Raw genomic sequence first — 22407 nt, 5'->3', positions numbered from 1 at the left:
TGAGTTTCTGTCAGGCCAAAGATAGCTGACAGCATTCTGTAACAGAAACAGACTAGAATATATCTTACTGTTTACTGGCGTGCAGCTGGATGTGGGTGGGAGTTACTGCACACGTCGCTAAACCAAACTTATCTTTCGCGCTTGATGCATATTACTGTGTAAGCCATTGTGAAGTTACTGTACGTTTGCCTTTTCACTCAGGGAAGTAGCATTAATCTAAAAGTATTATAATAATTAAATGGTATATATTTATGTAAGCTGTTTATCAAACAATACAAGTGTATGAACTACTATCAAAGTATTGTTCTATTTCAGAATGAATGCATACCTTATAATGTATTTAAAAGTTAAAAGGAAAAACTTTGGTGACTTAGAAATATGTAATTTATTTGAACTCATTGTAAAAGTTAATGTTTGTACAATAAACAAAAATAATTGTAATAAAGCCTTTATGTATAATACTGATCTGCACTGTAACTTGCACCAACCATCCACCCATCCTGAAGTACTGGGTTGCAGGCAGCACAAGACCCAAAATGCACGATGGACATGCAATTCAGCTGGCAATGAGTGTTTTACTATGAGAAGAATGCAGTAACTTGGAAAAACCCATAAGACACAGGGAGGACATTCAAACCCACACCTGCACATAAGTGGTGTTGCACCTTCATTTATAGTCAAAATGAACTGGGATCAATTAGAAATTAATAAGGCAGGAAAGAGCTTCTTTCCCAGGGTCAATGTAAATATCTAGGCAGGAGAATATAGATTTACAAAGCAGCTTTTCACAACAAAAAGTAGCTGATCTACTTTTTATATATATATGTAAAAAGCATTTTCAAGAAATTTCTTATTGGCAAATAATTATTAGCCATTGCAGAAATCCATCCATCCACCCATTTTCCAAACCGCTTATCCTACTGGGTCGCGGGGGGTCCGGAGCCTATCCCGGAAGCATTGGGCACGAGGCAGGGAACAACCCAGGATGGGGGGCCAGCCCATCGCAGGACACACTCACACACCATTCACTCTCACACACCATTCACTCACACATGCACTCCTATGGGCAAATTAGCAACTCCAATTAGCCTCAGCATGTTTTTGGACTGTGGGGGGAAACCGGAGTACCTGGAGGAAACCCCACGACGACATGGGGAGAACATGCAAACTCCACACACATGCAACCCAGGCGGAGACTCGAACCAGGGTCCCAGAGGTGTGAGGCAACAGTGCTAACTACTGCACCACCATGCTGCCCCTCATTGCAGAAATCAAATAAGAAAGTAAAAAAAAATCTATGGATATTTTAAGTTAGAAACATTTCCTGTGCTTTGATGTTAAATTTTACAAACGTGTTTTGTTCTGGCTATAAAACATATGGTTGCATGGGTTAAATTACAGATAAGTAGGTTTACAGGAAGGTGACGCTTAATATTTAGCTAGTTTTGGATTTACACTTACCATGTATCATGTACTTCACTCACCTCTTCTGCACCGTCTTTGCGTTTGATGTCAACAGTCTACATTTCCAGGGACTTACATTTAATGTATAGATGTCAGTCCTTCAAAGATAAGAAGTATAACCGTTGAGGCTGTTTGCCATACAGGCTGTATTAAACTACCTTAATCATATGTCATACCATGGCTGAACCTTAAATGTCACTCTGAGGCTGGCATGTAATAAACTGAAATTTCACAATATGACCTGTGGGTTATCAGTCTCCTGCTTCCAAGAGAAATGTGCAGTAAATATTTATGAAACTATCAGATTTTTAATAAACTGAAGTGTCTCTCCAGTACCGTCTGACAGCTTTTGTTTTTCCCTCCACCAGGGGGCTGTAACACAAACTAGAATTTCTTGCTTAGCTGGATAACTTGTTGGATTTAAGGTAGTCTGCGCTAAATGTAAGTGAATGAAGATGAAGTCCATTTACACGGGGAAGCCTTCAATCCGACGCCTTATTCTGCAAAGCAAGAAATCTGACTTTGTGATAGTTTCATAATTTCGCTATAGCCAAGCTGCATGTTTGCAATTGTTTCTTTACATTTATTTCTTATTCTTGCCATCAGTATTCAACATTTTTGCTTTTGCAAGCCAATGTTACATGCTTTAAATATGTATAGCGATAATGAGTAAATTAATTAAGAACTTGACTAAAGGCTGAACAAGGCTTAATTAACTCTTACAGCACGATCACCTCATTTTCTAAAGTAGTGGAGGATCATAGTTGTATATGTGTGTGTGTATGTGTGTGTGTGTGTGTGTGTGTGGGGGGGGTCTTATTAAAGCCCAACCAGACATCCCACATGTCTCAGACATATTAACTGGGGACATGTCCGGGGGTGGAGGGGGGTTGTAGCTCTTATTTTTGTGAATGTTTTCATTACCCACGTTCTCCCTCATTGTGTTTGTGTGTGCAGTCTGCAGTCTGCTAGTGTGCTTCTGCATGGTGATATCGCTCAGGCAGTGTGCTCTCTCGGGACGCTGCTGGGACCTACTCCATCTAAGACTTTCTCACAGCCCGTAGAATTTCCATCCCTTACCACAGACTGGATGAAGAGAAGCCGTGCCTAACGCAGGACAAATGAGATTCACAGAGATTCCCAGAAGGTGACGACTGGAGCTCAGGAGTAGGAACATGGCATGGAGACTGGGAAGTCTGGGAAGGAAAGGTTACTAGGGTCACCTAGCGGGTACTAGGGTTTAATATAAGTCAAACCTGTCCTGCTTTGAAGCTTGCTTAGTAGGATATAGTTACCACAGCCCGTCTTGTAGTACAGTTAAATTTGGTTTCCTTATCAAAAAAAATTCTGTCTCTCTAAAAGAACCACATTGTTTACAACTCCTTCATCCGTCATCCAAGGTCAACAATTCTATACTCCATTTTACCACTTAAATCAGTCAGTTACTGCAGGTGACACAGTGCTTGGTTCTCTTATGCTGACTCATATCCCAGGAGGGTTTAATTTAATACCTTTGAGGGGGAAAACAATACTTCATTTGACTTGCTCCTGCAAAACACCAAGTGCATAAAAACGTTAGTTGCATCGGACAAACGTATCGTCTAAGTCATAAAATCACTGGCAACGTACTCAGACATTTTTAGAGGCGATTCGGTTATTCTTTTAATAACGCAAATTACAAACGTCGTAAATCTAATTAGTCATTTGTTTTACAATGAGTAATAAACGAATACAAACCAACGACAGCCAGCGTCCAGACACTCATTCTTTATGGCCATTTCGAAAAGTTGTTCAAATTGGATGTAATATGCTAATAAAACCGACTGGAGATAGTTCTTTCTGCTCAACCGCTAAAGCATGACTTTACCCCTGTGAGCACAATTTCTTCATTGTTCCGACTTTTGGCTCCAAACACTGCGCTATCTGTTATTGATCAAAATCAGAAGAAAACAAACGGTATTTATGCCAAATAGAAGCAGGGGCACACTTCTCTCCGCTTCTCCTGTACCGTTCAAGTAATGTCCCAATTAAATTAATATAATACTTGAGCGGTGTTTAATGTTGCGTGCCAGGGGAGAGCGGCGGATTACAGCGATATGCTGTTTCTTTAACTTTGTTCCAGGTTCTGCAGTCGCTCGTACCCACTTCCAGCCGACTCACCGCTGGCTCGGCTTCTTATTATTAAACGACCCTTTTATAAACATCATCTGTGGGGACATGAGAAGGGGGATACTGCGGTCCACAGGCATGCATCGGAGCGCTCCGTAGGGTAAGTTGCGAAATAAATCTGCGGAGTTGCAATTAATACCTGGCGATCAAAGCGGATCTCACGTAATTTAACGCACTTTCGGCTGGAATTAAAAACGAAACTTTAGTTTTTGGCAGAGCGGTCTTTAGATATCCGCTTTCTGTATCAAGTGACCAGTGCAAATCTGATATATTTCGCATGCACGTTTCTTTTTTATTCCAATAATACCGAAGATTGATACTAAGTATCAAAACATCACACTGATATGTACATATTTCTTTTGCATAACAGGTATTTGAAATAAATGCAAGTATGTTTAATTGACTGGCTTCTTTGGGTATCAGAACTATTTTTTATCTTTTGGGGGCAGTTGGTTGGGCTGTATTCAGCAGACCTTACGTTCTTGAGCGTTGGTAACCCGGCAACACTTTAAATGAATATGGGTAACTTGGCTAAACCTGTTTAATAAATCAGTGACGCCAGATTAGTAATATTCTACTAGGGTGAGACTATTCATAACGCTCCGATGGGTAAAAGTGACTCTTGTGCATTTTCGTTGGGAAAAAGCAAGTAAATGATACATTTTGCTTCTCGTTCTGAAATGCAGGAGACTTAAAAGTTGCGATCGTGAGTCGACGATGTTGGTGAAACCCAGGGTTGATAAAACATCTCTAAACGTTGTTTTGCTGTTCAGTTACATGTAGTCAATAAAGCTTTCGGTGTACACTGGCTTTTAAACGGTTTGCAGATTGCAAAGTCAGTAAATTTACACGAAGTTTAGAAACGTGGAAAAACAGGGAGGGATCACCTTTGAGAAGCACCTATGCAGATCACTTTGGATTTGCCTTGCAGGGGTGCCGGCTCACGCAGGCCCACATCAGACCCCTCCCTCCACCTGAAGCTGCGCACCTGGATCTCGGCGAGACGGAAGTGCTTTTCCATTGCGGATTACTCACCATAACATTCGGGAACAAATTTATTAACTGTACTTATTTGCATACTTCGTCTTGTACAGAAAGTAAGTATGTTAGTTTAACAGAACGGGAGTAAAAGTTAATATGCAGCTTTGGAGTTTTCGTTGTTTAAGATGCCTTTTATGCACGTCATGTTCTCGAGCTTATATATATCTATAAACGCCTTTTAAGTCAGCATGTGGAATGATTAACTTGTGTATTATTGCATGTAAATCACGTTATGATAATTACAGAGGCATAACTTGTAGACGCTTGTATTCCATCCATGAAAATGTTTAATTCGTGCAACCGAGTAACAATCAGAGTTTGTTCTTTTGTTTTTAATGAGAAATGGGTTTATTAGAAGAATGCAGTTCTAATAACTTAAAGTTTTAAAATCGCGGCCTTTAGTCGAGCAAAGTTATTAGATTATAGCTTAAATAACAATGTTTGGTGTGATTGTGACTGTAGAATGTTTTTTTTCTGTATTTGTTCTTTTTATTTATGAAGTAGTTTTGTTCATAATGGGGATGCATTCTCTGCTTTCTTTATAATGGTTGCAAAATGTAATAGATCTAACTTTACCATCTTTCTGACTTTTCAGCATTACCCGCTGATGTTCCCAACAGCCTTTGTGTCTTGGAGAAGCTTTACCTCAAAGATACTGGTCAGTTCGTCTGACGGACATCATGACTGCCTTCTCTAGGTTCTTCAGGAGACGCTTGTACCCTTGGAGACTGGTGATTTTGGCTCTCCTGTTCCTCACGTTCCTGTTCCTCATCCAGCGTGAGGTGGCGAGCCAGAGGCCCAGAGAGGAGGCCTGGCTGGGGGGTGCTGTGGGCAAGCAGGACGGCGTGCTGGGAATAGTGATGGGGGCCGTCAATAACTTCCGAGGCGCCGTGCCAAAAATGCAGATCAAAGCCCCCGTGCGCCAGCCTGAGAGGGCCGGGAACCCCTCCTGTCTGCCCGGGCATTACACTGCCGCCGAGCTTCGGCCTTCCCTGGAGCGACCCCCTCAGAATCCCAGCTCACCGGGGGCCTCTGGGAAGCCCTTCCGCATGGGCAGCCTGAGCCCTTCCGAGGAGAAGGAGAAGCAGGCCGGGGAGGAGAAGCATTGCTTCAACCTCTTCGCCAGTGACCGCATCTCGCTCAGCCGGGACCTGGGGCCTGATACGAGACCACCGGAGTGTGTATTCAGAAAGCTGCAGAGCAATCCTCACGCATGCGGTCCCGTAATATTTAAATACGTGTAAAGATGATGGGCTTTGTGCTGGGCATTAAGTCACCTGACAGCTGTAAACCTGTAGGTCGACGATGGGCATGTGCCGGCGTTATTGCGCAGAGTATTGAAATGACATTTCTCCGGTGTTGGTAGCAGCACCCCCTTGTGGCTGTAGCCTTACATGCACAAATCTATATATAAAGAAGCTTTTCTGAAGCTCAGCTTCAGTGTAACTTAATAAATTTTCCCACAGGTTGAGTACAGTAAGAGTACAAGAGAGGAGTGCTAACAGAAATGTGCAGTTTAACTAAAAGAAATGTTGAGATTCAACATGATCTAGTTCCTGTAAAAGCTCAGCTGTGGGAGATTAGAATTTCACTAGCTGCTTCCAGTACTTCTAAGCACATCTGTCTAGTCAGGCAATTAACATGCTGCAATTAACAAGCTGTTCTTCAGTTTTTAAATGAGGCAATTTACACAATGGATGTCTTGTTTACACCCTTTGGGAATGCATCAGTTCTGGAGATGTATGGCGTTGACCTGATGTGCTCGTGCCCCGCCCCCCATCTCTTACCCCGGCAGATGCATCGAGCAGACCTTCAAGCGGTGCCCCGCCTTGCCGACGACCAGCGTGATCATCGTGTTCCATAACGAGGCCTGGAGCACCCTGCTTAGGACTGTGTATAGTGTCCTTCACACATCCCCCGCCATCCTGCTGAAGGAGATCATCTTGGTGGACGATGCCAGCTCAGACGGTAAACAGGAGGACACCGGACAGCTCCTCCCCACCACCCTGCTCGCTGTGAGGTCCTGCAATCCATAGCTGCAGCTTGTTGGGTTACTGTCGGGGTTACAGTTGGGGGTGGGGGGGTCACATGAATCTCAGTTTGCTGTAATGACAATGGTGATCACCGGGTCAGTAGCTCAGCAAGTAGAGCATTATTCTAGCAACACAAAGGTTGTTGGTTCTAGCCCCAGGGAGCACAGACAAAGTATTCTGACTCTTCTCTCTACTGCAAGTCACTTTGGATAGAAGCGGCAGATGGATACAATTCCGTGCAATAGTCTTAGGCAGTCCAAAGAAATGTTTAAAGCTGTTTATCTGGGTAGCAAGTGTACTTCAGTTTAGAACAAAAATCACAATTTAACATTAGAACATGTGCAGCTTACGAGTAACGCAATAAAAAACTAGTAGTTATTTCTTCTGTTTTCTAAAAAGTTACTGATATCTAGTTGGATGGCTAGATGAACACCGCTTCAGTTCCCAAACTTCTCCTCAGGGGCACCTCAGCCGTTCCATGATTATGTTAAATTACACCAACAGCTCAATTTAAATAATAAAATATATCGGTTTAAAAAGTCACTGACAGATTGACCAGCTGTATGAGGTGTGCTAGTGGCCAAGTCAAAAAATACATGGCTGCACTGGACGGTCGCTGCAAATACTAGGATGATTTTAGCAGAGGTTCTGAAATGGCGAAGCTGACACACTTTGACAGGCATCATATCATAGTTTTACACCAACACGAGGATAATCTAAACATCATTTTCTTTGCCTGCCTAAGACTTTTACACAGGTACTGTATGTAAATGTAGATGAAAACTAGTATCTTAAATCTGACTGATAAATTCTGACTAATCTTGTACAGGGCATTTGGTCTCTTAAAGGCAGGATCACAGGCATCGGTGGATAGTTTAAGTCCAGAAAATAAAAAACCAGACCAGGATTTTGTTTCAGCCAACCAGTTGAGTTCTCTGTGACCCTGATCCTTTGTAATCAACTGGTTGTAATCTTGGTCTAGATTTTTACTTTCTGGACCTGAACTCTCCACCTCTAGCCATAGGTTATGATATGAAACTTGGTTAATTAAATAAAATCTTTAGCCATTTAAGCAGATTCTGTAACAATGTAACATCCATCAATATTGTAGCCTCTTAAATAGTACAGGGTCACAGGGGGTCTGGAGTCTATTCCAGGATTCACGGTGAAAGCGGCAGGTGGTACATTCTGGGCAGGATGCCAGTCCATTGCTGGACTCGCACTCATGTACGCAATGGGAAATTCACAGATGCCAGTTTACTTTACTGCATGTCTTTCTGCTGTGGTGAAAATCCGTGCGGTCCGTGGGGATGTGACTCAAACCGTCAGCCCTGGAGGTGCGAGGTAACCCACTGAGATGCCGTGCCGATTCTGACCGTATGATTTGTTTATTGCTGTTTCCTAGACACGGCTGTAACTGTGGGGATTTTTATGAGTTCGAAGCGGTTGCATGAAAAGCATTGGATTGTCACATCTGGTCACTGATGGTAACGGCATGTGTGCTAGCCTCCGTCGTCTCGGCTGTCTTGCGTCCGACAGAGGTCCTGAAGGATGAGCTGGACGAGTATCTGAAACGGCTGCACGTTGTGCGAGTGGTCCGTCAGCGCGAGAGGAAGGGGCTCATTACCGCCCGGCTGTTGGGCGCGTCCGTCGCCGCCGGAGACGTGCTCACGTTCCTGGATGCTCACTGTGAGTGCTTGCGGCCAGCGTCGAGCTCTTATCTCAAACCTCCAACCCCCTCCCCATTCCTAATTGATGAGATTGGTTGTCGGTAGAGAAAATGAAGACTTTTCTCTCGTAGTTAACTAGCGGAACGAAGAGGCTGCCGATGTTTAAGTCTGTCCCGCGCATTCTCTTTCCGTTTCGTTAGTAAGTCTTGTGGAAATATTTATAATATCTAGTGAAGAGGCTCTTGCACATCTGTGCATAGCTGCAGGGTGAGGCCTGTCCTTTGACACGGGCGTTGTGTCACTCAGGCGAGTGTTTCCACGGCTGGCTGGAACCGCTGCTGTCCCGGATAGCCGAAAACCGCACGACCGTGGTGAGCCCCGACATCACCACCATCGACCTCGGCACCTTTGAGTTTGTGAAGCCGTCCCCATACGGACAGAACCACAACCGGGGAAATTTCGACTGGGGCTTGTCCTTTGGCTGGGAGAGTCTTCCTGACCATGAGAAACAGCGGCGGAGGGACGAAACTTATCCCATCAAGTGAGGGCAACGCCTTGGGGCTTCATTGTCATGTAACGTGCATCTAAGTGTGCCGAGAGACATTTTAGTTATATGATATTGACTGATGAGAATGCAGGGCAAAAAATAAAAAGATGTTAAAATGTAGCATCTATAACACGTCCATACATATCTGTACATATCCAAACACAACACGCGTATCTATATGTTAACTGTCTACCCAAACATGTGTGTTCATGGTCGCCTTTGTCACTGTCATTGTTATGTCGTTGTGTTCTGGGAATGATTCCCACACTGCAGATCCTCCAAGCCACATAAATATTTACCCATATACTTTACAGAACTCCGACATTTGCAGGGGGGCTGTTTTCGATCTCAAAAGAGTACTTCTACTACATAGGAAGTTACGATGAGGAAATGGAAATATGGGGAGGGGAGAATATCGAAATGTCATTTAGGGTAAGTCGACATGGAAAACAAAGTTCAAACCACAAAATTCTGTATTTTGTATGTATTGTTTTTGTTTGAATGCCCACTAACTAGTCTTTTGTTTATGTTTATTTGTGGCACTTTGGAGTGACGTGTAATTTGAGAACTTTGTGTTCTGCTCATTCCAGCCATCGTCTTGTAGCTGCGATGGTAACAGGTTTGATTTGACTTAACTCTGTGTGCCTCACATTGGCGTAGCTCATGGCTGCCATGTTGTCTGCTCGGATGAGGAAGGATGGGCCTTCACTGACGTACCGTGTCCCTCCCCCACCCCCCAGGTGTGGCAGTGTGGGGGGCAGCTGGAGATCATCCCCTGCTCTGTCGTGGGCCATGTCTTCCGCACCAAAAGCCCCCACACTTTTCCCAAGGGCACGCAGGTGATCGCTCGCAACCAGGTGCGGCTGGCCGAGGTCTGGATGGACGGCTACAAGGAGATCTTCTACCGCAGGAACCAGCAAGCCTCGCAAATGGCCAGAGAAGTAGGAGCCTCTAAGACCTCCAAGAGCATGGTGCACTGCAAATTGCCAAGGGGGGGCTTATCCAGTGCAGCTTTGGAATGTTTTTTCAGCTGCAAGCAGGGATAAAAATGCTCCTATTTTTCCAAGCATGGGGGGGGGGGGGGGGGGTTCTGTGGGTCAGTCACCTCTCCTGTGTTTGTCTTGTTTGGGCAGCCACATGCTGGAATGAATCCCCCCCCCATCAGTGGTTAGACTGGCTTGAACAGATTTTGAAAAAAGGTTTCAGCACTAAAAACCCTAAGCTAAACACGGCTGCAGTTTAATTGTCTCATTCTAACATGCCTCCCTCCACCGTAGAGACAGTAGGTGCATTATTGTTGAGTCAATTACAGCAGCAGGAAACTCATTCTTCAACACAGCATTGACAGCACTGGCATGTTGAGGTCCGTAATGTGCGCCTGTTGCTGTTTTGCCTAAGTGTTCCTTATTGAACGAAGAAACCGTGGACTATCCTCTACAAATGGTTTAATTTGGGGGCTTTTGAGAAGCGTGTGTGAGGGATTACTCCTCCTCGCCATGCACATCATCTCTGAGAACCTGGCATTTCTGCTCATTTTACTGCACGGTGCCTATATAGACTGTACTTTCATCTTAATAAGAAATTAAATATTCATACATCTGACTAAAATGTGATTTAGTTGCCAGTCTCTGCAGTGTCATTCTCATAGTTCAGCGGTTTGATCAGGTGGGGCAGCATGGTGGTGCAGTAGTTAGCACTGTTGCCTCACACCTCTGGGTCCCAGGTTCAAGTCTCTGCCTGGGTCACGTGTGCGGAGTTTGCATGTTCTCCCCATGTCGTCGTGGGGTTTCCTCCGGGTACTCCAGTTTCCCCCCCACAGTCCAAAGACAGGTTTCCCCCCCAGGTTAGCTAGCTGAGATGGTACTAAGGATCAGATCAGACATTAGAGAAGAATGTGGGGTGCAATATAAACTGAAATATAAATCTTCAAAGCTGTCCTGCTGAGGTTTTTGAAGTCCTGGTGGAATCGTGTCTCAGGTTTTCATCCTCTATGAGAAAGAGGGTCACTTCTGAAAGTGCTTCATCTTCAAACCAATCCCTGGAATCATGTTCCTACAGAGGGCTTTTGGTGACATCTCCAAGCGCTTGGAGCTCCGGCAGCGCCTGCAATGCAAGAGCTTTGCTTGGTACTTGAAGAACGTGTATCCTGAGGTCTTCATGCCCGACCTCAACCCTCTTCACTTCGGCGCGGTAAAACTTCCCCACTTATCGCCAAGGTTCCTCCACAGTACAGGCTCACCCAGGCCTGGACATCTCTGTTATGCTGTGTTCCCGCCCTCTCCCTAGGTGATGAACATAGGTAAAGACTCTTGTCTGGATGCTGGGGAGAACAACGAGGGTGGAAAAGAGTTGATCATGTACCCATGCCATGGACTTGGAGGAAATCAGGTGCACCTCGGCCGACATCTTTAAGATGGCTGATCTGATTTGGTGTAACAAGATGTTCATGTATGTTTTATACACTGTCCTCAAGCCAGATTTGCTAGTTGGCTAATTTTCTGTCACCCCTGGCATGTGGTAGCATTGGTTAGAAACCCCTCTTTAATTTCATTGGCCAGTATTTTGAGTATTCCACGCACCGTGAGATCCGTCACAACATTCAGAAGGAGCTGTGCCTCCACGGGAAGGAGGAGGCCGTGAAACTGGAGGAGTGTCAGTACAAGGGGAGGAGCTCCTTCGTCGGAGCCGAGCAGAAGTGGGACCTTAAAGAGGTAGGGCTGGTGCTTTATGCGTGTGAGATGGAGATTCTTTCCTGGGTAACCTTGCTCTTCCGTTAGCTGGTAGCGGGGCGGTGAGTGGCTCTGGTTCAAACCCTGACTGGGCAGAGCTGTTATAGCATTAGATCCCTTGAACAAAACCCTTAACCCCAATTTGCTCCAGGGATTGTCTGAGCATCACCATCCATCCATTTTCCCAACCACTTATCCGTCTGGGTCGCGGGGGAGTCCGGAGCCTATCCCGGAAGCTATGGGCATCACTTTGGAGAAAAACATTTGCTAAATAAATAAAATATGATGTAGTTCATATAACAAATACAGGCAAACACTTCTGAGATTCTCTCTGGACAATTAGGCACTAATTGGTCAATTAATGGCTAAGGAGAGGATCTAAGTGACTTCTATATGGGTGCTACAGTTAACCCATCAATATACGCTCTGGAGGAATGATAACTTTCTGTGTCTGACTTCCTTGCAGAGTCAGTTGCTCTGGAATCCAGGGCTGAAGCTTTGCCTCACTGCCCGGCACGAGCACCCATCCCTGGTCCCATGTGACCCCTCCGACAGGTACCAGCTGTGGGTCTTCAGCTGAGGGCGTGGCCTTGCACACCAGCCAATGAAAACAGACCCCACAAGTTTGTTTTTTACATTTTTTTTATAAAGAGATTTGCATGTTAATTTATTTTTATGTGCAATGTGAATATTTTTGGACAGTCTTGAATTCCTTGGAGGGGTGACCCAGATGTGACACAAAGGCAGGTTCTAGTACTGATATTTTGTGCAATTTCATTTTGCCCCTCATTGTTAGCATGTAGCTAACAGAAATGGAGCCTTTAAATCATAAGATGGTGGGACTAATTTGAGCTGTCAGTCAAAATACTGTTACTTTATTGGACTTCGTTCATTTGAACCAGGCGGCAATTGAAAACTGGTGTCAGTCCTGCCCCCTGTAGGTTTTAACCTTGCATTCCTCCAATAGAACAGGCCAGGTTTCTACATATTGGTGGTTTCTGGAAACCGATGCGTGAGCAGTTTTCACTTTGCCATAGAGATGTGTACTGCGCGTATGAATTGCACCCTTAGTCATTATATGGTTTTAGATGTGGAAAGGCCAAAATGTGTAGTTTCCAGGGTGGAAGTGGGTGATTTTTTTATTATTTTTTTTTATAATTTTACCTAAATTTGAGTTTGCTTATTTGGTTTTATAACTTGAGAATCAATCCAACATATCAGGGTCCCTGGACACGTAAATGTGTTCGCAAAATGTGTATGGAAAAGATGCCTTCTAGAATTTTCTCTCTTGCAACAAAGTATGTGGCAATAATGTTTTTATATGTAAACAATTAGTTTTCCTCAATAGTGGTGAGTACCAAAGAATTTTGAGGGCAGTTGTCTATGACTCACTGCATTGTCACGAAAACAGACTGAAAATCTAACTGAATTCAAAATGGTACCAGATTTTTTACGTTTTGTTGTGTTATTTGTATGTGTTTAATTTGACAGGCTCTAAATGTGTGTCCATAGGATACGCTGGATCATAGGGACAATACCCACGCTTTTTTCAGGTCTCTCTTTCTAACCCCATTTTTACTTCTACATTCATATACTCTGTAATTTTTTATTTATTTTTTTTAACCCTGCGGGTAACAGAGGGTCAAACTGTGGTTATTTTTTTCCTCTCGTTAATAATGGCCTGCACAGTGAGCCTCTAGCTTTTTGAAGGGTGTGCGGTATACAATTCCACCACTAGGTGGCGGACTCTCTTTTCTAATTCTTATAGTCTGCAAGGACCCTTGTGTAAAGTGCATAAGTCAATATTTCACTGGGAGCAAACAATTTTTGCAAGTTTGTAATTTAGAAAATATTTGAAGTTCTTTTTTTTCTTCACTGTACTTGTTTACATGTAGCCTTCAGACACTGTAATACCCACACAATGACAGTAGGGAAGCGGCAGGTTCATTCACTTTTTATTTATTTCAAACTGATGTTTCTGGGGGAGGGGGGGGGGAGTGGCTGTCATCCTTGAAAGGTGATTAAAAACCACCCTTAACATAAACCCATATACCAAGTATAAATAAATGTCACTAATTAAAAAAAATCCAAATCTATACGCGAAACAAAAAAACAATGCGATCTAGTGTCATGGAATGATGTCATGGCAAGATTAATAAAAAAAAAAATCAATATAGATTAACAAAGTGCCAAGCACACATCTAAGGAGGGTCCAGCAGAAACAGTGCGTGTGCTGAACACAGTGCTGAACACAGTGCTGAACACGGGTCCACGGTGTCCCACTGGCCAAGGTGTCAGAGGCTTGGGCCACAGCAGGAACCAGTGACACCCCGGCTTAGAGCAGAAGGGGGACCATTGATTGGTGGTCTAGTCAGAGCCATGTGTTATGTGTTACCCCACTGCAGTAACTGTCTGCCAGTGATTCCTGCACTCAGAGCATTTCAATAACGGGATGTTATGATGCTACAAGCACTCCCAGAATGCTTTTCTGTTAGTTTAGAGCACTGAGAATTTCAGTTTCCTCACTGTCTCTCCACTGGAATGACCAAAAACTTTATTCATATTGGTAGCTCCTGTACACAGGGGTGGGGCCACAGTGGCTGCACTGGCCCCAGCTGAAAGCTGATTGGCCCCCAGAGTGCCATCCCCTGTCACTCACCAATTCAAAAAGTATCATTGGCTAATAAAAAGACTGCCCCCTCCATGAATTTGACTTGCCCTTAAACCCTGAAAGTCACATGTTAATAATAGAAAATTTAGGCTACAATCTGAGTGATGAGCAGAATGTGGAACAGGGTTACGTCAACATAAAGAAAAGCAGCACTCACACCTTAAAACAGACCAGCCGTGATTGTAATTACACCACTGCATTCCTGTATGCCCTGACGCCAACATGCAGGCTGATGTTCTTTATGGAGCTAGTTGCAACGTCAGGTTTGTAAAAACGACCCGCAGAAGTTTTTCACAGCGGAATTATTTGCAGACATGTGGTTTTGATGAGGTATAAGTGTGGTATTTGAAATTGTACAAAGCTGAGAATGAATTTGTGTCTTAAGTATGCCTCCCCAACATTATAAACCTTTTTATAATCACTTCCCGCTTGGCTTTCGTTCAGTTTTTGTTTTAAAAAAACAATGTGATTTTCCAAATAAGAACAATCGCTCTAAGTATCAGCAAATGTAAAGAACACACCGGTAATGAACAGTTAACTGAATGAGGGGGAGAAACAAGACCACTGAATACTCATTTTTATATCGTGTTTCAAGTATTAGTCATTCCATGGCGTCTGTCCTCAGAATTGTCTTTAAAAAAGTGCAAATACATTTTCAACACCTTACCTTCCATAAGGTCAGATCTGTGCCTTTGGACTTTTCACCAAAAGCGAAGGACCACAAAAAAGCCACATGCTTTTACAAACTATAAAAAGCACAGATGACGACTTTAAAATACCATCCCATACAGTACATTGATACAGAAGTTTAGACCCACCTTCATCCATTGGTCAGAGAGAGGCCGTCCGCACCTCAAAAATAACATGCTTTTCATTATCAAAATGTTATTTTACATCCACTTTGACTCCATAAATAAACTGCACAATATACTTTCCTTTTTCGGCAATGGACACACAGACGTATAAAAGGTCTTCACAGAATTGGCTGAAAACTAGAACTTTTACAAGATAATTACAGTACATTGCACAAGCCTACATTTTTTCTGCTTTTAATTTTGCACTTCAGCATTATTTTACATGAATTATATTCCATACACTTAGAGTCTGGACCCTTCGGCATAAAATTAATTCATCTGCGGGTTATTTACTCTTTTTGTATCTATAGTAATTGCAGGTAATTAAACCCCCAACTTTGTTTGTACACTGTTTACATCCACTTCTCACATTGAAACATTAACCAAATCAGCCAAGAATTGGATTTAAAAACTGAACCGTTCAAACCTCATGGGACTAACTGAAGGACTTAGACAAAGGAGACTTGGGGTAAGCACTCTACGGAGGGGGCGACCTGCATGCCGTCAGCGCGGGCTGGGGTCTCCGCAAGTCCGTCCGAAATTTCCTGTGGCTCGGCCCTGAAACAGCCGTCTTTCCTGACGTACAGCTCCTGACCATTTTCCTTCAAGAAGTTCTGAAGCTGGAGATGGCCTTCTGGTGGGCTGCAGTAGGCCTGTCCGGGTTGCACGTCGTCGTCGTCGTTCTGGTCGGGAGAGCAGCAGACGACGACAGACGAGGCTCCGTTGCTCACAGAGAAACACTGGTTGGCGTACTGGCCCTCGGCCTGCTGGGAGTAATCGTGGTACGGATCGGGGCCCACGCTGAAAGAGTCCAGAGACACGAGTCCGTCCTGAAACCGCGGGGCTTCGCCAAAGGAATCGCTACCACGGTTACCCATAGAAACGTCAGTTATGATGCTTGAGTTCTTCATCTGATAATACTCAGCCGGGGAGGCCGAGAAGTATGGGCTACCATTGCTATGGTTGTCTTGCACCGATGGCCCCTCCGGGTAGCATAACTCGGAGGAGAGCGGTACCACTTCGCTGTGAGACACATGTGCTGTAGACACCCCATCCACACTCTCGTTCGGCTTCTCTTTGCCGCTGTCCTCCTCTTCGGAGTCACTTCCGGCAAGGCTGTGCGTGCTGGAGTCGGTGAGCCCGCTGCACAGGCTGCTGCCGTCATCTTCATCTTCCTCGTCCTCCTCCTCCTCATTGTCCTCCTCTTCCTCCTCCTCTTCCTCGTCCTCCTCCTCCACAGCCTCGTCCATCTCGTTGGCCGCCTGAAGGTGCATGATCGCAGCCTGGGGGACGCCGTCAGTCAGCGTGTACTCCAGGCCGTGCTGCCCCTGGACCAGTGCGTTTCCATGCACGTTGACCTCGCCATGGTAACCATCCGCCATAGAGGGCGGCTGCTGCTCCCTGCTCTTCTCCTGCTCCAGCTTCATGATGGTGTGCAGGAAGTGAGTCCGGACCCGGATGGGATTGAACTCTATCCTGCCAGCCGTGTTGGTGCACCCTTCCTTACTGCAGCCACATGGGAATGACATGCGATCCACCTACAGGGACCAGAGGAGATATAGGCACAATGCAGCGTGCATGCAGAGCTCTGCTAAACCACAGTGCTTTGACATGTTGCTCGAACAGGAAACGGCCTGTTTCATGCAGGCCTGCAGGGAAGCGGACAAGACAGAAAATGACATGCACCTGACACTTGATCCCCGCCATACTGCAGGCACAAGTCTCCGGGTCGCAGAAGATCCTGCAGTCGCAGCCGCAGTCCTCCCTGGAGACGCGGATGGCCCGCAGCTCGTGCTTCTCCTCCACGTCGATCCTCTTGACGCCCGAGGCCCTCAGCAGGGCCCGGCGCTTCTTAGTGGTTAGCGGCTGCAGGAAGAAGTACTCGTCCACCTCCGTGTTGTCCAGGTCGATGTCGTCGTCGGAGATATCCTCCACTGTAAGCCCGCTGGCCTCCTTGGAGTCCACCGTGCCGTTTTTTGTTAGCTGGGGACAGGATGACATGAACTGGGAATGTGGTGGAACTGGGGGGGGGGTGCTCTAGTGGCTTTATAACTTAGCATCATTATTTCTGTAGCAAGAAAGGGAAATTTTCAATGTGGCAATAACATTCAACTGGACTGCACTTATGCAAAATGTAAGCTTATGTAGGCTAACATTTAGCGCCTACTTATTATAACTACTTATATTTAACCTAATATTCACCCTAATGAATTTGTAAGGTGTCTGGGAATTGGCTGTCCAATATCTTTAAAATCCCTGTAATGTTATTACAGTCTGGGCCGATTGAGATGTTACATGTTTCTTTATCACACTGATGTCACGCTGCTGTTTCGACCATAAATAATATTAATGCCGGGAATAACACCACAGGTCATGAATAATCCTGTTCAAATAGACTTTAATGGTGGAAATCCCAGTTATTTTGAGCTTATATTTTTAAGTGTGTTGCAACTGTGTGGCTCAGCCACTCGGGGTCAGAAGGTTGTCGGTTTAACAAATGCATTACAAATGGCAAATAAAGCATAAATTTCAGTATCATCCATGCTGTGAATTCTTCATCAACAAACAGGTGAGGAGGCGAGAGTACCGTAGCATGTGTAATAGGTGCCCAGTCCTCTTTCTCGGTGCGGCCTTTCTGTACCTTGAGCTTAATGCCATTCAGCTTCTCCTCTTTCAGGTGGTCACGCAGCATGTCGCGATGGTTGCGCTCCTGCTCCAGAGCGAACTCGCCCAGGGTGTACTGGCGCACGCCGCAGTGCTGGCTGGACATGCCCAGGGTGCTGCCGCCCTGGCTGGGCACGCTGGTGAAGCCCTGCCGCCGGCTGAAGTAGTACACAGTCACCTTCTCGAAGTGCACCTTCCTCGTCCTCATCCTCTTCTCTCGCTTCAGTATGGAGGCAGCTGGATGGATAAGGTGAGGGATGGTTGAGTTTGACAGTGTGCCCCCCCCCCCCACGGACTCACCAGCACTCCATCAGAAGAAGTGTAGAGCTCAGTGAGCTTTAGAACTCCCTGCCCGTGCCCAGAAGGTTGTGGGTTCAAACTAAACCCGACAGCTCCAAGAGTGCCGGATGCAGGCCTACCCTACTCTCTGACCCTAAACTTTCCTCACTCATATGCAGGCCTCTATAGTGTGACATTTTCGTTCCATATCCAACTAAAATTCAATGTGTGCGAATTACAAAAAATATTCCCTGACTGGGGAAGTGAATATTCAATGACTGCACCACTGCCCACAGATCTTTTTGGAGAGCTATACTCAAGTGAAGAATGACAGGTTAAAACCGGTATTCCCAAGCAAGCATCAAACTACGTAACGACCCACTACTGAGTGTTAAAACCAAAGTAACTGGGTATTAGTGAGCGAGTGTGTGTGCGCATGCATATACATTATATAGAAAAAAGTACTGGGACACACCTCTCAGTCACTGAATTCAGGTGTTTCGTTCAGACCCATTGCCACAGATGTATAAAATCCAGCACTTAGCCGTTTACAAACATGTCATGTTTACAAACATTTGTGAATGAATGGGTCGTTCTGAAGAACTCAGTGAATTCAAGCGTGGTGCTGTCATAGGATGCCACCTTTGCAATAAGTCACTTTTTTTTTTAGATATTCCATGGTCAACTATAAGTGGTATTATTGCAAAGTGGAAGCATTTAGGAACAACAGAAACTCAGCCACGAAGTGGAAGACCATAGTAACAGAGCGGGGTCGCCGAGTGCCGAGGTGCATAGTGTGTAAAAGGTGCCAACACTATGCTGATTCAGTAACTGGAGAGTTCCAAACTTCTCCTGGCATTAAACACAACACAAAAACTGAGCTGGGAACTTCATGGACTGGGCTTCTATGGCAAGCCTCACGTTACCAAACGCAATTCCAAGCACCCCGCCACTGGACTCTGGAGCAGTGGAAACGTGTTCTGTACAGTGAGGAATCGCGCTACTCTGTCTGGCAGTCTGATGGATGAGTCTCAGTTTGGCAAATGTCTGGAGAAAGTTACCTTTCTGACTGCACTGTGCCACCTGTAGAGTTTGGTGGAGGAGGGATAATGGTATGGGGCTGTTTTTCAGGGGTTGGGCCCCTTAGTTCCAGTAAGAGGAACTCTTAATGCTTCGGCATTTTGGACAATTCTATGCTTCCAGCTTTGTGATAACAGTTTGGGTTAAGGCCCTTTTCTGTTCCAGCATGACTGTGCTCCAGTGCACAAAGCAAGGTCCATAAAGACCGGGTTGGGTGAGTTTGATGTGGAAGAACTTGACTGGCCCTGACCTCAACCTCATCAAAACACCTTTTGGATGAACTAGAAGAGATTGCGAGCGAGGCCTTCACATCCAACTTCAGTGCCTGACCTCACAAATGTTCTTCTGGAGTAGCAGCTGTTATAGTTGCAAAGAGGAGACCATATTGATGCCTATGGATGTAGAATGGGATTTCATAAAAGTTCCTGTAGGTGTAATGGCCAGGTGACCCAGTACTTCTGTCCATATAGAGTATCTGTATGTAGTGTTTGTGAGCAGGTATTAATCAGAGCAGGCATCCTTTCTGCTTATTTTTTTCTTCAAATTAACTGGCTGATTAGTGCCCTCTTCTGTATAAATGTATAAAGCATAATTATTAACTGACTTATGAATTTAATAGAAATTTTAAACGGCTCAAATGTCAGCACTTTTTTTAGAACAGGAATAATGTTTTACTGAAATTCGTTGAGAGAATTCTTTGTTTTTTGATGCTACAAACCGTTTTTTTTTTTTACTTAAAAGCACATGGCGCTACTTGGATAAATGGTTCGCCCAGAGCCCGCTTTATATGGAAAACAGCATCTGCTAAATAAATAAAAAAAAAACGTAAACGTAGGACCCAAAGTGTAAACTGATTACGGAGCGAGGGCAGTCCATCACCCTTAGGAACGCTTAACCTGATTTATTACTGATGGATGTTTCGAAGCTGTTTTTTTCAGACAATTTCTATTTCATATACAGCGTTTGCACTAGCTGTGTAATGAAGCGAGTTATGTCAAAGACCATTAAAAATATACACATGAAAATCCAATTTCGCCAATAAGGGTAAATCTGACAGCTAACTCCCTGATCCAATTGCGTGCTTCTCCACATGAAACTGCAAGGTTACGAGTCTCCGACATCACTTCTTAGTCATACAGCATTCCTCATAGGGACTCAGCCTCTGATACTGACACGTAAGCGCAAATTCCCTTTCAGTCATCTGACAGCACGCACGGTACTTCCGAAAGGAAAGGTAGCTTATTTCCCGCAAGGGCTGATCAATGTAATCTTAGTCTAAGCCTCACTGCTAATGTGCTTGCATTTCGACTTTAATCTGACCACATTAACGACCTCCTGTCTATTACGCATCGTGCAGGATGTCCATCGCTGACTTCATGTGCAGTCTTAGTACCATATTATGCTGTATTTCCAGGAACCGTCTCGTTTATTGCTGATCATGCCCAGTTGGCTCCTGTAATGTTGGGGAGGGGGGGGGCGGCATGGCTAACACCTAACCCCCCTGCCGTCCCAGTTCCGATGTGACATTCTGTATGGCTTCCCCAGTCGCTCTGCTGCCAGACATACGTGATGTCAGCGTGAACCGGGACCATCTGGTACTAGCGGCTGACTCTTCGCTGGCGCCTTGAGGACAATGCTTTTCATTACATGCTGTGCGGAGACAGCGCTACCATACCAACGTCACGGGGGTGGGGGCGGGGGTTGCACAAATATAAAAGAAAAGCGATAACTGAATGCTGCAGAACAAAAAAATGAAATATCAAACATAGAAGATTGTATTGAAATTGCATGACTCGTTGTATTTGTTGTATTTGCATTTCCTGTTAATTCTGGCTGATCTGCGTCAAAAATTATATTACGAGTAGCAAATTGGTGGAGTTGGGCAAAAAAAACAGACAAACAGAAAACATCACCCGCTTCTCTCGAATACGGAATACCGACTGTGAAATACTGGACTTGTATGACTCTGTGCATTACAATAGACGCGTGATTAACTTGGTCACCTTTCCCAGGCACAGATCTACAAACGCTGTGGTAGACTAGAGGACACAGCGCCATCTCCTGTACAGAAGCGGCTCTGCTATGCTGTGCTGGCCCTCCCTCCCTTCCTCATTTTCTTGGCACCGTGCAGTCAGACTGCGGGGTTCTTTGAGGGCAGGAGGTTAGTTGGTGGTTGAGCACTTGATGTCTGCAGAATCTCATCTGAACAGGAACCCAGCTACAAGTACAGCCACTCCCCCGGTTATGATGGGGTTACGTTCCCATAAACCTATTGTAAGGCGAAAATATCGTAAGGCGAAAATATCGTAAGGAGAAAATTAGTTTTAATACATTACACCTAACCCAACAAACATCACAGCCTAGCCTACTTTAAACATGGCGTAGAACACTTACCCTACATTTGGGCAAAACCATTATTATAAAATAGGCTTTGTATTAAAGTGTGGAATATCTCATGTGATTTGTTGAATAATGTTCTGAAGGTGAAAAACAGAATGGAATTGGAATACCCACCATAAAGTCAAAATATTGTAACATGGACCATTGTAATCCGGGGAGTGTCTGTATAACTGAATGGGTAGTTCAGATGAATCTTTTCAGCAATTCTGGTAATCCGCAAAAGGACTAACAATCTGTGCATCGAACTCTACTCAGTAACAGTTTATCCATCAATACCAATAGGAGTCTTGTGTGGGGCACAACAGCAGACCTGTACCGCACATAACCAGAGGTGGCGCTGCCTCTTCAGGGGCCCCTAGGGGCCCCTAGACAAAGCCTTACTTGGGAGGCCCTCTTTCGAGAAAATGATCATTTCACTTCCTCCGCATTGCAGGTACTTCAGGGGCCCGAGGTGACTGCACATCCAGCTAACAGCTAGAGCCTGCCCTGCTTATTACCGAAGGGCATAAGCCAGAAAACAGTAACATCATGTGCTATAATCACACGGTTGTGGCACCTCACTTCATATCTATGAAGGCATCCAAGATGAGTTCAGCTTGCCGTCCACGTGTAACTGCATCCGCAGGAGGTTAGAAACTCTTCCGCGTGGATCCCGACGCCGATAAACGGCAGTCCTTTAGACGGAATTCACAGGATGTTACGATCTCCAGGGGCAGCCTAAATGCATCGCTTATTGTTGTAACTGAAACGTGCCACTTAGAGCAGCACAGCATAACCACTGGAGGGCAATTCTGCTGATCTACAGA

General features: G+C 44.9%; 2 protein-coding genes across 4 annotated transcripts in view; one reads left to right on the top strand and one right to left on the bottom strand.

Moving 5' to 3' along the window:
* Window positions 1-3427: 3427 nt before the first annotated feature.
* LOC125709621 (polypeptide N-acetylgalactosaminyltransferase 3-like) lies at window positions 3428-14745 on the top strand. The gene is made up of 12 exons (XM_048978248.1): window positions 3428-3733; window positions 4565-4730; window positions 5270-5851; window positions 6470-6642; window positions 8247-8396; window positions 8684-8918; window positions 9239-9356; window positions 9665-9865; window positions 10983-11114; window positions 11211-11312; window positions 11483-11635; window positions 12120-14745. Exons 3-12 carry the CDS (start codon window positions 5355-5357, stop codon window positions 12231-12233), a joined length of 1875 nt encoding a protein of 624 aa, XP_048834205.1. The 5' UTR covers window positions 3428-3733; window positions 4565-4730; window positions 5270-5354; the 3' UTR covers window positions 12234-14745.
* Window positions 13634-22407, bottom strand: part of LOC125709622 (cysteine/serine-rich nuclear protein 3-like) — a 28101-nt gene continuing 19327 nt past the window's right edge. For all 3 annotated transcript variants that reach the window (XM_048978249.1, XM_048978250.1, XM_048978252.1), the window contains 3 exons: window positions 17820-18079; window positions 16865-17161; window positions 13634-16716 (listed from right to left, as the gene is read on the bottom strand). In XM_048978249.1, the coding sequence (XP_048834206.1) occupies window positions 15628-16716; window positions 16865-17161; window positions 17820-18079 (1646 nt within the window). In that variant the 3' untranslated portion in view covers window positions 13634-15627. The remainder of the gene's footprint in view (window positions 16717-16864; window positions 17162-17819; window positions 18080-22407) is intronic.

This window comes from Brienomyrus brachyistius, chromosome 16, assembly GCF_023856365.1.
Source record: "Brienomyrus brachyistius isolate T26 chromosome 16, BBRACH_0.4, whole genome shotgun sequence".
Classification (NCBI taxonomy): Eukaryota; Metazoa; Chordata; class Actinopteri; order Osteoglossiformes; family Mormyridae; genus Brienomyrus; species Brienomyrus brachyistius.
The sequence above is the reverse complement of the archived record's forward strand: the minus strand, read 5'-3'. Positions and strand labels throughout refer to the sequence as shown.